This window comes from Ranitomeya imitator, chromosome 5, assembly GCF_032444005.1.
Source record: "Ranitomeya imitator isolate aRanImi1 chromosome 5, aRanImi1.pri, whole genome shotgun sequence".
NCBI lineage: Eukaryota > Metazoa > Chordata > Amphibia > Anura > Dendrobatidae > Ranitomeya > Ranitomeya imitator.
Window position 1 is genome coordinate 195,125,745 of NC_091286.1, and position 17,305 is coordinate 195,143,049.

The following is a 17,305-nucleotide window of genomic DNA, read 5'->3' on the forward strand; positions in this document are numbered from 1 at the left end:
CCCCCTGTCCTCGACTGCTCCTGCCCACCCTGTGAAAAACGGTCATACGTTACCATGCCTCCCTCTCGAGAACTAGGAACGTCACGGGACCAGCTGAAGACCGAGAATAATTATTATTACTGTTAGAGAAAATAGACAGGAACCTCAATGGGTGTTTCATTTGCGTTACAACTATGGATGTCTACTTTTTCCTACCTATGGATGCTGCCTATTTATGATTGGACGCATTTGCGTTACAACTATGGATGTCTACTTTTTCCTACCTATGGATGCTGCCTATTTATGATTGGACGGCATCATAATGGGTTCAAAGTAAATGCCCACAGAACCAAACTAAATAAAACACATTAGGGCACCAGTAATTTCAGTGCCCTGTATCTCCACAGTTGAGTGGAGGAAAAATATTATGGCCATCCCTGTTACTAAGTGCAGGAAGGTACATTTAAAAAAAAAAAAATTGGTCAGAGGTCCTCTAACGCAGAGGTGTCAAACTGCATTCCTCTAGGGCTGCAGACAGGTCATGTTTTCAGGATTTCCTTGTACTGCACAGGTGATAATTTAACCACCTACACACATAATGATTACAGCACCTTGTGCAAAGCTAAGGAAATCTTGAAAACACGCATGGTTTGCGGCCCTCGAGGAATGCAGTTTGACACCCCTGCTCAAACATCTTCTTGTTGGCTTTGGACTAATAGATCGAGCAATATGAATTTGTATACTCTTAGGGTGCAGTCAGATGGCCGTATTACTCCCGCGAGGATCCCGTTGCAATCCTCGGACTGGTCCTCGGCTCTCCCGACCAGAGCGTGACAGCTGCATATGAAGACATACTGTCATTCTCCGGACAGAGGAGTAAAGAGAAAGTCCATGGATTGTGATGTGATCCTCACGCGAGTAATTCTTTCGTCTGAACGTACCCTTAATATGAGCAAGGTGGTGGGGGAGTTTATATAATGACATTGTCTTAACTGTATTATCTTAAAAAATTTTTTTAAATCAATGAACATTCACTAAACATTAGATCTGTTAATCTTTTTCTCACAATTGATTTAATACATAAAACAGTGTCTGAGACATACAAAATACACAACAAAAAGTATTTATTTTTTATTTCTGCCCTTTTTATGAATTTTTGTTTGATTGAATTTTCTTTTTTTCTTGATGATATTTTTAGCATCTCTGTTGTGAATCCAGTCGTCTCGTTGTGCTTCCCACTTGAGTTGCTTGATACCTTGATTTAGAAATAAGAGTGTTATAGCCAGCACTGGAACCACAAATACTGTTTCTTTTAAGACAAAATGCTTTTACTTAAAACGATAGACACATACAAGATAATAACCAATGTAACTGTGAAACTAGGCATAGTAGAGATAAAGCTACCAATCCCAGCACACAGTTACCAAGTTTATGCTCAAGCAGAAACCAAGAGGGAAAACCCATGGTCATGTTCATAAATGGTGTGCCACTGATTCTTGTTGATGAGCGCTTTCATCTCTTGTCTGCTTTCTATGGAGGTCTCATCAGAAGTTTCTGCTTGGATTACACTCAAGCATACAGACATCATGGAGCAGTGCAGTATATTGTTTGTTTGAAGTCAACTCAAACATTTTCTATAAACCACATACATGTTTGATATCAGTTACATATTATACTTACTTGCATTTTCTTTATTTGACATGGCATTTATTCCAATATTGTCAAATTTAGAACCAGTGTTGTCGTCTAATAGATCCCCAAACTGAAAAAGATCCAAAACATTAATGTTTACTTGAACGCACCTTCTAATGACTTAAAAATCTTAAATCATTTATACTTGGATATTTCTGGTAAATGAGAAAAAATAAAATAAAATAAAATAATGAATACCTCCTCTGCAGCAGCAAACATCTCATCTTCTTCCAAACGTCTCTTCTTTCCTTTTTTTAAATCTGTGTGATAAAGATATAAAATTATTAAATGACAGTTAAGCATCAGTAGCACATTATTCTGTTCTCCCTCCTATACGAAAGATCAATTTTGTATTCATTTGGCCATACTTTTTTGATACACGAGAATTAGAACTATGGAAACTGCATTCATACGATCATGGTTTTAACCCCTTAGTGACAGAGCCAATTTGGTACTTACCATAATTTCCCTCGGGATCAATAAAGCGTATCGTATCGTAATGAGCCAAGACAATTTTTACCATTCTGACCACTGTCACTTTATGAGTTACAGCTCTAGAACGCTTCAACGTATCCCACTGATTATGAGAATGTTTTTTCGTGACGTATTGTACTTCATGTTAGTGGTAAAATTTCTTTGATATGACTTGTGTTTATTTAGGAAAAAAAACAGAAATTTGGCCAAAATGTTCAAAATTTTGCAATTTTTAAACTTAATTTTTGTACCCTTAAATCAGAGTCATATCGCAAAAAATACAATAACATTTCCCACATGCCAACTGTACATCAGCACAATTTTGGATACAATTTTTTTGCTGGGACGCTATAAGGGTTAAAAGTTCACCAGCGATTTCTCTTTTTTCCACCAAAACTTTTTTTTTAATTTTTTTTTTAAGGGACCACCTCACATTTGAAGCGAGTTGGGGGGGGGGGGGAGGAAGGTCAATATAACGGAAAATACCCAAAAGTGACACCATTCTAAAAACTTCACCCCTCAAGTTGCGCAAAACCATTCAAGAAGTTTATTAACCCTTCATGTGCTTCACGAGAACTAAAGCAATGTGGAAGGAAAAAATGAACATTTTACTTTTATTTTTTTACTTTTTTTCCCACAAAATTTTTTTACATTGGAACCATTTTTTTTAAAATTTTCATAAGGGTATCAGGAGAAAATGGACCACAAAATTTGTTGTTCAATGTCTTCTGAGTACGCCGATACCCCATATGTGGGGGAAAGCCACTGTTTGGGTGCATGGCAGGGCTCAGAAGAGAGGGAGCACTGTTTGACTTTTTGAACGCAAAATAGGCTGGAATCAATGGTGGTGCCATGTCGTGTTTGGAGACCCCCTGATGTACCTAAACAGTGGAACCTCCCCAATTCTAACTCCAACCCTAACCCACCCCTAACCATAACACATCCCTAACCCCAACTGTAATCCCAACCACAACCTTAGCCCAACCCTAACCCTTCCTTTAGCCCAACCCTAACCCTTCCTTTAGCCCAACCCTAACCCTTCCTTTAGCCCAACCCTAACCCTACCTTTAGCACAACCCTAACCCTACCTTTAGCACAACCCTAACCCTACCTTTAGCCCAACCCTAACCCTAGCTTTAGCCCAACCCTAACCCTAGCTTTAGCCCAACCCTAACCCTAGCTTTAGCCCAACCCTAATCCTAGCTTTAGCCCAACCCTAATCCTAGCTTTAGCCCAACCCTAATCCTAGCTTTAGCCCAACCCTAATCCTAGCTTTAGCCCAACCCTAATCCTAGCTTTAGCCCAACCCTAATCCTAGCTTTAGCCCAACCCTAATCCTAGCTTTAGCCCAACCCTAATCCTAGCTTTAGCCCAACCTTAATCCTAGCTTTAGCCCAACCTTAACCCTACTTTTAGCCCAACTCTAACCCTAATGGAAATAAATAACATTTTTTATTTTATTACTTTTACCTAACTAAGGGGGTGATAAAGGGGAGTTTGATTTAGTTTTTTTTTTATATTTGTGCCTTTTTTGTAGTCTATGTATGTGCTCACTTGTATTTTTAATGTATCGTTTTCCACTGAGTAGAGCTTCGTATTCCAGATATTTTTGTCTGATTCTTTATGTGCTAGTTGTTTTTTTGTTTTTTAAAGTTACAAATTCTGACCCAGTAGTCCAAGAAGTGATTTTTGCTTGTTAAGCAAAAAGTTTTTGGTTAACATTTATTAAGAAAAAAAAAAAAAATTATATACTGCATTTTTTAGATTATAAGATGCGCTTTCTTCCCCCCAAATTTGGGGGGAAAATGGAGGTGCGTCTTATAATGCAGATATACCTTTCCGGTACTGTTGCTGCACGCCGCAAGCTGGGATGAAGGGGTATCCGGCGGTGCAGTGGGTGCCCAGTGGTGCTGCTGCCCGGCACTGTGGGGGTGCCCGAAAGTGCTGTGGGGGGCTCTGCCGACATTTTGTGACAGGCCAGAGCCCCCCGCAGTTCCACGGTTTCCTTTGTGGTGGACTCGGAAAATGGTAGCCGAGGGGTGGCGCGTGCGCAGATGGCGATCTCGGCACCAAGATAAGAGCCTCCTGCATAAGCGGAGACACCTGAAACAGCACCGGACACCCCCGCCAGACACCCCTGCATGACGACATCCAGGTCACCCGAGCTAGCAAAGTTGCTTCATCATGCTCAGAGCATAATGAGGCAAGTTTACCTGTCAGTGCAGTGCTAACAGCTTGCATAACATAGGAATGCTCCTGCATCCCTATGCTATACAAGCAATTACCCTGCAAAAAATTAAAGCACCACAGTGGGACAAAATAAAGTAAAGAAAGAAAAGTTACATTTTTTGTTAAAAAGGGGGGGGGGGGGGGGGGGTCATGTATAAAGGCATGCTAACAAAACAAAAAAAAAAAAAAAAAAAAAAAAAAAAAATCGGGGGAGATTGATGGTACCTTCCTTGCCCTATTACCCCTATATTTCACTCTCTTCCCAAGGTGCACAAACTCATCTTTCTTCTCTCCCCATGCATCCCATTGTTGCCAGAATTGGTTCCCTTAGAGGGGTATTCCCATTTCCAAGATCCTATCCCAATATGTAGTAGGTATAATAATATTAGAAAATATCTCCCATTGGCAGTATATAATTCTTCTGATTCACCAGGTCACTTACCCCATGTATAGGGCATTGCAGTAACTTAAGTATCCACGGTTACAACCAATGAAATAGGGAAAATTAGCAGTCATAACCATGGATACCCAAGATACGCAATGCCCTACATAGGGTAAGTGCAATAGTAAATCAGAATAACTATTCTACATTTTGATATGGAGGCATTTGAGAATATTATTACACCTACTACATATTGGGACAGAAATTTGAAGATGAGAACATCTCAGTGGATGGGTTGACAGATTGTTGTAAACTCAATTCCGGGTTTCATTAAGGATAGCAAACATGTTTTGCAATTATTGTCTGATATTCAATAGTTACCAGATTATTAATTGATTACATGTGATGTATGGGCCCTTTATACATCCATATTGCCTGAAGCATTGACAGTCTTACAATGGCAAGTCTCTGGCACTACTCCCTCTAAGTACAACATTGTCAATGGCAACAATAACTTATTGTGAAAACGACAAAGTACTACATATTGACATCACTACCTTGTTCAGTATCAGAGGTTTCTGAAGTGTCCATGAAAACTCCCCCAGTTTCATCAGCTTCAAAGTCTTCTTCACACATGCTACCCAATGAAATTTCTTCATCTTCGTCCTCAGGATCAACATCCCAATCTGAATCAGAATCATCTTCGGTTTTCTTAGAAGATTTAGCATTTGGTTTTAAGTTCCTAACATGTAAAAAAAAAAAAAAAAATATTACTGTTGAGGTAAACTAAGTCTGGAAGATGTATGTAGAAATTACACTTCAAGTCAATTCTAAGGACCCTTATGATTCCTTATTTCTAAAAACAGAATTAGCACCCTGGTTTGGTAGTCACAGAAAGTTCACCATTGAACGCTAAAAATTGTGTACCGAAATCAAGTAATAAAAGACAACATTTATTTAAAAGCCGGAACATTTTAGGGACTAGTATGCAAATAGCAGCACAATTGCAAAGATGCAGTTATTGCTGAACATGTTCTGTGCCGCACTTGCAACAAGCTTAAAGGGGTTTTTTGAGTTTGGGAAAACTTTTGAATCTCAGCTGCAGTATGTTTAAACGAAAAAAAAAAAACTAACAACTGAACTTTAGTCACCTTCCCTGGGTCCAGTGCTGAGTTTCCGCCACTTACCTGGTGTCCGTTATTGTCTGCAGCAATGCGGCCAATAACTGATTAACTGCTCTTCTCGATTTGACGGCACAGACTAGGGTAGTCTACAACGCTGTAGATAATGTGTGCAAAAACTGTAAAGCGCTGCGGAATATGTTAGCGCTATATAAAAATAAAGATTATTATTATTATTATTATTATTATTATTATATGTCAGCATTAGTGTTGAGTGAGTATGCTCGTTACTCAAGTTTCTCCGAGCATGCTCGGGAGGTCTCCAAGTATTTTGGCGTGCTTGGAGATTGTTTGTCGACGCAGCTGCATGATTTGCAACTGCTAGACAGCTTGAATACATGTGGGGCTTGCCTGTTTGTTATACTCGCTCATCACTACTCAGCATTAATAATAAATATTTCTATAGCACCAATATATTCCACAACACTTACAGAGTAACATAATTCAACAGACACCAGGAGTGAGGGTCCTGCTCACAAGCTTACAATCCATAAGCATTGCCAACAATAACACACTGGGAGCAGTGGTGGAAACTCCATACTGGAGTCAAAGGGGGTGAGAATATTTGCGCATACAATGGGATCAATGCAGACGATGTCCTGGATCTTCCATCTGAACTGCTGGGCTCAGTTAAGCAGTATTAGAAATGCATGTGCCAATGGTAAGTAGTTTCATTACCAGTATCCGAAGAGTATCACATGTAGTGCGAGACCGTTAGTAGATAAATAGAATTTATTCTAACACTGCACTCATCCTTATCCATGAAACTGCATATGGAGGAGTAGCCTGGCGTCCAATAGTGAACCCCTTTACCACCGAGGGTGGTTTGCACGTTAATGACCGGGCCATTTTTACAATTCTGACCACTGTCACTTTATGAGGTTACTAGATGGCAGCCCGATTCTAAAGAATCGGAGTCTAGAATCCATATATACTTTATTTATTCAAATGTAAGAATAATACAATTAATAAATAATAGTAAGAAAGAACAAAAATAATAGGCAGTATATGGAGAAAACACCAAACAAAAGTTCAAAATTGGTGTGAAAATGTCACTGAACCACTTCACAACTAAATATATATAGTTTTGGTAAATGGTATTATCATTTTTTTGACGAAATTCGGCAGGAGCTTGAAGAGCAACGTCACTGGGCCCGCCTCCACGCAGTAGAAACTTGCTGTGAGGTAAAAATTCAAAAATCACACCAAAATGGCGGGCGGAGTGTGTCACAGTACGGCACGTTTCTGATTGGTCGCTCGCAGCAGGCGGCAACCAATCAGACACTGGACACTGTTGACGTCACTTATCTCCGGACATTAGCTCCGGACATTAGCTCCGGACAGGAAGTTGGCACAAATTGCAGGAAGTAGTATTCTAGGCAATTATATATTAGATAACTCTGGAAGACTTCAACAGATCCCGCTGATTCTGAGAATGTTTTTTCGCGACATTTTATGATAGTGGTAAAATTGCTTTGATATGACTTATTTGTTGGTTGGAAGTTTGGTGAAAATTTTGGAATTTTCCAACTTTGAATTTTCATGCCCTTAAATCATAGAGATATGTCACACAAAATAGTTAATAAACAGAAAATAGTTAATAAGTAACATTTCCCACATGTCTACTTTACATCAGCACAATTTTGGAACCAATTATTTTTTTGGTAGGAAGTTATAAGGGTTAAAAGTTGAGCAGCAATTTCTCATTTTTCTCACAAAACACTTGTTTTTAGCGACCACATCAAAATTGAAGTCACTATGAAGGGTCTGTAGGATAGAAAATACCCAAAAGTGACACCATTCTAAAAACTGCACCCCTCAAGGTGCTCAAAAACACATTCAAGAAGTTTATTAACCCTTCAGGTGCTTCACAGGAATTTTTGGAATGATGGGAAAAAAAAAACACTAACTTTTTTTTCACAAAAAATTTATTTCAGATCCAATTTTTTATTTTGACAAGAAACAATGGATCCTAAAATTTGCTGTGTATTTTCTCGTGAGCATTCCAATACCCAATATGAGGAAGAAAACCACTGAAGCCAAGGAAGGAACGAGCGCCATTTGACTTTTTGAATGCAAAATTTCCTGGAACAATTTGCAGACACGTGGACTGGTACGGCGTGCAAGTGTGGTGTGACCTCCCACTGTGGGATGTATTAACCCTATAGGTGTACTTATGGTCACATGGATTTTTTTGGCAGCTGTTGTTACTTTGCCTAACATGTGGGTTATAGCGGTATACTTTATGAAGACTTTCTGATCACTGTAGATGGGTGTTCACGTGCATCCTATCTGGTCCTTTCGTTATGTGTAGGGTTTCACGACGGGGATTCATTTTGCCTGCCATGCTGTATACCTGTTTTTATATTCCTAATAAAGTTTGTTCCATATTTGCATATATTGGGACGTTTTGACTGCTTGTTTGGTTATATATATATATATCTCCTTTTAATCACATATATAAATGGTGGGTCCTCGATGCATCCTTGGCATGGCCAAGGAGTCTGTGCATGGTTCTGCCCCTTCAATTTGAACCTCTCCTTTAGCTGATAAACCCTCTCTTTTGGAGTGCAGCCCAAGTTGTATCCTTGGCCTTGCAAGGAGCTGAGAAGACACTGAGAAGCACTAAGTCCCCTGTATAAAGTCATAATTAGTTTAATCTTTCACAAACTTACCCAGCAAAATCAAGATCATTCTTCACTACGCTGTTAAAACTGTCACCTTCAAATGAGTCTGTAATACAAGGAAATGAAAGCAATAAGCGTACTTCAGAACTAAAACAGCATAGTTCATGCACAAATAAAAAAAAGAATCAGCATGTGTGTGAAGCTTAGGGAGCCCGGACCCTCATCTCCAATCCAAATAACCAAAGTAGAAGCAGCACTCCAGGAAATTAAACAGTAACTCAGGTTTTATTCCCCTCATAATTCCATTCCTCAATGGAATAATTTTCTTTTTTGGCTACTTGAAAGCAATATTATGTAGAGCTACATGACAAGTGTGATTAGCCATCCCATAAATAAAAGAAACCAATGCTCTAGCAGTAAATTAAGAGGTAACAGAATAAATTCCCTTATCATATGTTCATGAGCCAAAATGCTGCAGGTCAGCGGAGTGTGCAGTTATAATAGAGAAAGCAATAGGATACTAACAGGTTTGTAACAAAGTGAAAGAAGAAAATAGATGATTCTTATTTAGGAGACTGCTTGCTTGTTCTCTTACCAAGAATTTTTTCAAACTCATCATCATCAACATCTTCAATACACTCCTCATCTTCATTACGGGTACGCTTTGGCTTATCTGTAGACAATTTCTTGAAGAACCTAGATTTTGGACAGTAACCAAACAAAAATATGAAAAAACCCACACAAGGCAAAGCAAGAATGGCAAACTACAGCTGTTCTCTGTATATGTTTAGTCAAAAGCAAATATCCAGCATTGGAAATGTACTAAGATATGTGACATAGCAATTTCTTCTCCAACCATATTATATACGTTGCAGAATTGGGCTTTCAAGAAACTGTTCAGAATAAGGTGTCCTGTGTGGGTATATGAGGACTACCACTTTGTGCCCGTTATGTGACTTTTATCCTCTCCATGTTCTACCTGTAACATGCAATTCACAGAGCTGGGCGAGGAGAGGACTGCAAAGCCTTCCTTCATTTATGTTTTAGCTCACAGACAAGGTGCTGCAACATGCGAGGACATTACACAGCAGAGCCGAGCTGTCTTGATCTGAGGTAAACACTTGTTACGGAGCTCTGACAATGGTTTTCTTTCTTTCTGATCTTGTCCCTGCTTCTCATCCCCTCTCCATTGGACAGCAAGTTCAGGAGTCAGGGGGGAGAGGAAGAAGGGTCCCATAAAGGTACCTTCACACAACGATATCGTTAACGATATCGTTGCAACGTCACGCTTTTTTGTGACGTAGCAATGATCCTGCTAACGATCTCCTTATGTGTGACAGCGAACAACGATCAGGCCCCTGCTGGGAGATCGTTGGTCGTGGGGAATGATCAGGACCCTTTTTTGGTCGCTGATCACCCGCTGTCATCGCTGGATCGGCCTGTGTGACGCCGATCCAGCGAGGTGTTCACTTGTAACCAGGGTAAACATCAAGTTACTAAGTGCAGGGCCGCACTTAGTAACCCGATATTTAACCTGGTTACCATTGTAAAAGTTAAAAAAAAAAAAAAAAAAAAAAAAAACAGTACATACTCACATTCCGATGTCTGTCACGTCCCCCGCCGTCAGCTTCCCTGCACTGACTGTCAGCACCGTCGGCCGTAAAGCAGAGCACAGCGATGACGTCACCACTGTGCTCTGCTTTACGGCCAGCACTGAGCGGGAAGCTGACGGCGGGGGACGTGACAGGCATCGGAATGTGAGTATGTAGTGGTTTTTTTTTTTTTTTTTTAACTTTTACAATGGTAACCAGGGTAAATATCGGCTTACTAAGCGCGGCCATGCACTTAGTAACCCGATGTTTACCTTGGTTACCCGGGGACTTCGGCATCGTTGAAGACAGTTTCAACGATGCCGAAGTCTTTCCCTGGATCGTTGGTCGCTGGAGAGAGCTGTCTGTGTGACAGCTCCCCAGCGACCACACAACGACTTACCAACGATCACGGCCAGGTCGTATCGCTGGTCGTGATCGTTGGTAAGTCGCTTAGTGTAACGGTACCTTAAGTGGGGAAAGAAGTTTATCTGATAAGATACAATGCAAAGTATCTTATATTTGCTTGTACTATTAATTTATCTAAAGTTTATTAAAAGTACGTGTTTTTTTTTTTAAGTCTAGGCATTCAGCTTTATGAGCATTTGAATTAATATGCAAATTAAGCTCCAAGTCTAAAGGTACCGTCACACTAGACGATATCGCTAGCGATCCGTGACGTTGCAGCGTCCTCGCTAGCGATATCGTCCAGTGTGACAGGCAGCAGCGATCAGGCCCCTGCTGTGCTGTCGCTGGTCGGGGAAGAAAGTCCAGAACTTTATTTGGTCGCTGGACTCACCGTAGACATCGCTGAATCGGCGTGTGTGACACCGATTCAGCGATGTCTTCACTGGTAACCAGGGTAAACATCGGGTAACTAAGCGCAGGGCCGCGCTTAGTAACCCGATGTTTACCCTGGTTACCATCCTAAAAGTTAAAAAAAACAAACACTACATACTTGCCTACAGCCGTCTGTCCTCCAGCGCTGTGCTCTGCACTCCTCCTGTACTGGCTGTGAGCGTCGGTCAGCTGGAAAGCAGAGCGGTGACGTCACCGCTCTGCTTTCCGGCCGCTGTGCTCACAGTCAGTACAGGAGGAGTGCAGAGCACAGCGCTGGAGGACAGACGGCTGTAGGTAAGTATGTAGTGTTTGTTTTTTTTACTTTTAGGATGGTAACCAGGGTAAACATCGGGTTACTAAGCGCGGCCCTGCGCTTAGTTACCCAATGTTTACCCTGGTTACCGGCATCGTTGGTCGCTGGAGAGCGGTCTGTGTCACAGCTCTCCAGCGACCAAACAGCGACGCTGCAGCGATCCGGATTGTTGTCGGTATCGCTGCAGCGTCGCTAAGTGTGACGGTACCTTAAAGCTAATGTCACTGCAGCTCTATTTCCCACCCAGCGACGAGCCTCCTGCTTGACTGACAGCTCCTTTGCCTGAAGTCACACAGCAATGAGGCCGTCTGTCAAATAGGAGGCGGCGGCGCTGGGTCAGGAATAAAACTGGAAGGCAGGGTTTTCAGATCTACAAATAGCTCTTTGGCCTCATTTACATATCAATACAAATACTGATTTCTCAGTAATGGAGGAAAGACTTGCATATATAAATAGTTTGGAGGGGTGAAATCCTGCCGACAGATTCCCTTTAAGAAGCCATATAATAATATATGGATTAAAATCTGATTGCAAAAACTAGTGCTCCGACATTACGGTGATGAAAATCTGATCCAAAATACTGGTGAAAATGATTAATCTTTTGCCTATGAAAAACACCACTGACATCTTAGTGACCCCTAACGGAAGGCGTTTTACAAAGAGACTGCATTAACCATTGAGGAATTACATCCATTTTATTGACAGATTTCATTCTTAAACATGTTTTTACCTGTGGAAGAAGATTTCATCTACTGGGATTTCACTCTCTTCTTTTTCAAGGAAAGTAACACTATTCACTAAAAATAATTTTTAAAATAAGAATACGTCACAAATCGGTAACCTCAGTGAAGCATTCATACTTGTGTAACTCAGACAACACCTGGATCTAAAATATTAGTATGCGTGACTGAGCAAACTGCCATACTGAATAGAATGAAAAGCCCACATCACTTAGTTAGGGGCTTTAAATCTGTTTTAACTAAAAATGTATCGGAATAAAATTTGAATGCTACAAAATGACACATTAAAAGCATTGTGCACTACTCCAAATCAGCTGTGCCACAGTAACCCCCTGCGGCATACAGTGCAGAGCCGCACAATCTCATGGCTCGCATCAAAGCGCAGTAATGGGGGCTATGCACCAGATGGATGTGCAACAGGTCCATAACTGCTGAATAAATATTGCCACGGGGAAATCAAATTAGGCATTTTGTTACAAATGGAGAGGTGTGCCTAATTTGATTTCCTTGGTTTATCTTTAGGAGGCATCACACCTCCCAACCCCTGAACAAAAAATGTCCTACTGTCCTATCCCTTAAATGTTGTGCTTGTTTCTTATTAATCGATCTGTAATCTGCCTGAAGAAGGAGCCTCTGTGCTCTGAAAGCTGCAAACATTATTTTCTGGTTAGCCAATAAAGGTATCACTGAGAATACTTTTGTCATCATTGGGCAGAAAAGTATTCACATCAATTTTTCTGGCTGACACGGTGCCACAATATCATTTGTTATTGTACAATTTGTAGGCCTAAAATGGTATGAAAGCGAGTTTTTTAAGCCAAAATTGTACAGTAATTAAATATCTAAAAAACTAGTGCCAATCTGGCAAAATCACAGTCATATTCTTAATCAGCACCATAAACTTAATATAACGCCATTCAGACAACATTGGCACAAAAATCACTGTATACCAGTGTTATTAATGGGTTTATCTGGGTTCCATCAGGTGAAAAAAAAAAAAAAGTTGTGCGTGATGTGCCTTGACCCCAGTCTAAAAAGTGACATGCTGGAACCCACACTGATCCCATAATAAACGGGGCTGTTCTGCTTCCATTTGCATTAGTTATGCACCCAATTTGCTTTGGCCATGACTTCCCTCTCCTGTTCCTAGGACAGAAATGAACCCCGACTCCCACATGCAGGTGTGAACCCTGCCTAATAACGAGGTGCAAGTAAACAGAAGAGGGTTTACAGTCTGCACCAGTTCTCAGTTCTGTGAGGCTTGTTATTCACGGCCACGTGTCTTCAGAGGACAAGGTCCTATGTAGTTTTAGAAAGGATAGACCGTTACCAATAATGAAGAATTAGCAAGTCGTGGAAGATGAAAAATATTTACCTGGCTGTCTTTCTTGGTTCATGTACAGCTTCTTCTTTTGGTGAATTAAATAGCCTCTGTTGTTTTCTGTACAAACAGGAGAATATAAAAATTCTGACAAGATGGAGAACTCATCATCCACACATTCAGCTTTTTAGAAAATGTATAACCAGAAAATTACCTATTGTTTAAATCACGATTTATGCTATGATGTAATTTTTAATTTTAGGCTATTTTTTTCTATATTATGCGCTATATTAAAAGGGAGTCCGTCACCACCAAAATTAATTTTAAATGGGCTATACCGTGCTGTAGGGGACATAGCCACCATAACACCCATACTAGCACTGTACACGGTGCTCCTCATTGACAAGACTCACCTTCCATAGCAAGCACTGTCTGAATGCTGCCGGCCTGTGTGAGCATGTGTACGGACAGTGTGTGTGCCGGGCTCCATGTACCTAGAGCAGGGCGTGTTCTCCCGCTCACTGCACTTCTGGGCGTATTAGCGCAGCCATCATATTCCTTAGATGGCGTTTTAGGCAGGTTGTATCAGGCATTTCAATTCAAACTGCCCAATCCTCCCGCAACATCATCTTGTGTAAGGGGGTCTCCCAACACTACCACATCATCTGGGCGTCACAATCAGCAGGGTCGGACAGCTGTAGCCCAATGTCCCCTGAAAATGCTATCTAATCTTACAGGGCAGTGGGAGTGGAGTAGATCGATATATAGTTTTGTGAGAAAACATGCAGTGTAATCCCTGCTTTCGTCATTTAATCCTCTGCTCTAGCTTGGATTTTCAGTCCAGTATGCGTCTTATCAGTGACTGACAGTTTTATTTCTCTAAGTGTGCAAGCAGCTGTCAGTCACTGTTAGGACCACAAATCCCAGAAAGAGCAGAGGATTAAATGATTAAAACACAGATGATGCAGATTTTTTTATGACAAATGTATATAACAATCTACTCAGCTCCCCTTGCTCTACAACATGGTGCCTGCAGCTTGGACGGCATTTTCACAGAGACAGGTTCCCTTTAAGAATCAACGGTCTGAAAATGTGGCAGATATGATTCAAGAAATGTTGTCACACCTAATACAACACAGAGGTAACCTAAGCTTATGCAAATGCTCAATATGTCTTTGGCAGAAAAACAGAACACAATACCACCACTGTGTTATAGCACGCTTTCCTGTGCTTACCATGCAGTTAAGCCCCTTCCAGACACAGACAGTTTTGTTTTCTTTTTTTTTTTGTGTGTGGAACAAAATGTAGTTTTGAATGCCATCATTCATTTTACAATATAATGTACTGGAAACAGGGAGAAATCCCAAGTGCAGTGAAATCGCAAATGTTGTATATTGTATATATTTTGTAAATAGTGATATACAGTATATAGTACAAGCCATCAAATGATCGCAAATTTAACACCCTAATGGGATGAATTTAAAAAAAATAAAAACATTTCAATATTCAAATTTAGAGTTTATTTAATAAAGATACACAAAATATATATATCTACATATATAATTGTCTAAGGCAGGGGTGTCAAACTGCATTCCTCGAGGGCCTCAGACCATTCGTGTTTTCAAGATTTCCTTAGCATTGCACAAGGTGCTGGAATCATTCTCTGCAGGTGATTAAATTATCACTTGTGCAATACAAGGAAATCCTGAAAATATGACCTGTTTGCAGCCCTCGAGGAATGCAGTTTGACACCCCTGGTCTAAGGGGTACTTCCGTCTGTCTGTCTTTCGGCAACTTCCGTCATGGAAATTCCGCGTCGCTGATTGGTCTCACCAGCTGCCTGTCATGGCTGCCGCGACCAATCAGCGATGGGCACAGTCCGATTAGTCCCTCCCTACTCCCCTGCAGTCAGTGCCCGGCGCCCACATACTCCTCTCCACTCACCTCTCACACAAGGTTAATGCCAGCGGTAACGGGCCGTGGGTACCGCACTCCGTAACCGCTGCTGTTAACCCTGTGTGACCAAGTTTTTACTATTGATGCTGCCTATGCAGCATCAATAGTAAAAAGATCTAACATTAAAAAAACAACAACCTGCTATTCTTACCTTCCGTAGTGCGACGATGCGCTCGCGGCTGCCGCCATCTTCCGTTCCCAGAGATGCTTTGCGAAATTACCCAGAAGGCTTAGCGATCTCGCGAGACCGCCAAGTCATATGGGTAATTTTGCAATGCATCCTGGGAACGGAAGATGGTGGCAGCCACGCGCATAGGGATAGCTTCGCTGTATCCCAGCGGGTGAGTATATAACTTTTTTATTTTAATTATCTTTTTTTAACACAGATATGTGCCCACACTGCTATATACAACATGGGCAGTGTTATATAGCGCGTGGGCTGCGTTATATACAGCGTGGATGCTATATACTACGTTGCCAGTGTTATATGCCGCTTGGGCTGCGTTATATACTTTGTGGCCAGTGTTATATACTATGTGGGCTGCGTTATATACCGCGTGGCTGCTATATACTACGTGGCTGTGCTATATACTACGTGGGCTGTGTTATGTACTGCATAGCCTGTGGTATATATTACGTGGCCACTGTTATATACTACGTCGCCTGTGTTATATACTGTGTGACTGCTATATACTGCGTGGGCTGTGTTATATACTATTTGGGCTGTGTTATATACTGCGTGGCCTGTATTAACGCATCGGGTATTCTACAATATGTATGTATGTATGTATGTATATTGCAGCCACATAGTATATAGCACAGGCCACGTAGTATTTGTTTGCTATATACTACATGGCTCCTATATACTACGTGGCCTGTGCTATATACTATGTGGCTGCTATATACATACATACATATTCTAGAATACCAGATGCTTTAGAATCGGGCCACCATCTAGTCTACTATATAATCGTCTAATTCTGTCTGTAACGGAAATCCCGCATCGCTTATAGATTGGCCGCTCCAGCCGCCCGTGACCAATCAGCAATATTGGAGCAGAATTTGACCCCCCACTCACAGCGCGACAGAGTTCACTCACGGTTACTGAACAAGTTCTGTCAGTCACAGTGTGATGTAGTTGTCACGTTTACTGGACACGTTCTGTCAGTCACAGTGCCACGTAGTTCAGTCACGTTTACTGAACAAGTTCTGTCATTCTGTCAGTCACAGTGCCAGAGAGTTCACTCACGTTTACTTCATAAATAAACTACATACATAACATATTCTAGAATGCCCGATACCAGATATCCGAGACAGATTCAAACAACGCTGAGGAGGCCAAGGGGGTATTAATGACGGCTGTGCTGCGTCTGGTTAGGAAGGAAAGTCCCGCCTCCCTGGCGATTTCACAGTATGAGGGGGCACATTTTATAAGTGTTTATTTCAGCGTGTGCAGACATCATAACTAAAAGAGCCACCTTGTCCAAATGCCGGGGGGGGGGGGGGGGGGGGGTTGACAGGTTCCCTTTAAATGTGCTTGTTTTTTTCCTCCCTTTCTGGACTTGAACCCCTTATACAAAGCTTGAGAATATATGGTAATTAAAATCATTATTGCAGTCTGTTACATGGACAGACTTAAGATTTTTTGTTAGGTTTCTAGCTGCCATAGTAAAGCATCGGTCTTCTCCATCTGCATTATAGGGATTTCATTTTAAGTTTTGGACCTCAACGAGCTCAGATGGATTCTCAGCTACTTCATTTTGCAGTCTACATGCAGGCTGTAACAAAACGTTCTAGAATTTTTAATGAAACCTTATCTTTAGCCCCTTTGTGACCGAGCCAAAAGTTTCAATTCTGACCATTGTCACTTTTTGTGGTAATAACTAACGTTTCAACGAATCTTATAGATTTTGAGACTGTTTTTTCGTAGCACATTGTACTTTATTTTATTGTTAAATTTATGTCGATATTTTTGTAAAAGC

At 41.0% G+C, this 17,305-nt stretch overlaps 1 protein-coding gene across 1 annotated transcript in view; it reads right to left on the reverse strand.

Moving 5' to 3' along the window:
- Window positions 1-1,086: 1,086 nt before the first annotated feature.
- CEBPZ (CCAAT enhancer binding protein zeta) overlaps window positions 1,087-17,305 on the reverse strand; it is a 56,539-nt gene continuing 40,320 nt past the window's right edge. Inside the window, exons 8-15 of the mRNA XM_069769467.1 lie at window positions 13,422-13,487; window positions 12,037-12,103; window positions 9,160-9,260; window positions 8,613-8,670; window positions 5,314-5,498; window positions 1,870-1,931; window positions 1,660-1,741; window positions 1,087-1,234 (exon numbers count right to left, since the gene is read on the reverse strand). Coding sequence (XP_069625568.1) covers window positions 1,104-1,234; window positions 1,660-1,741; window positions 1,870-1,931; window positions 5,314-5,498; window positions 8,613-8,670; window positions 9,160-9,260; window positions 12,037-12,103; window positions 13,422-13,487 — 752 coding nt within the window. The 3' untranslated portion in view covers window positions 1,087-1,103. The remainder of the gene's footprint in view (window positions 1,235-1,659; window positions 1,742-1,869; window positions 1,932-5,313; window positions 5,499-8,612; window positions 8,671-9,159; window positions 9,261-12,036; window positions 12,104-13,421; window positions 13,488-17,305) is intronic.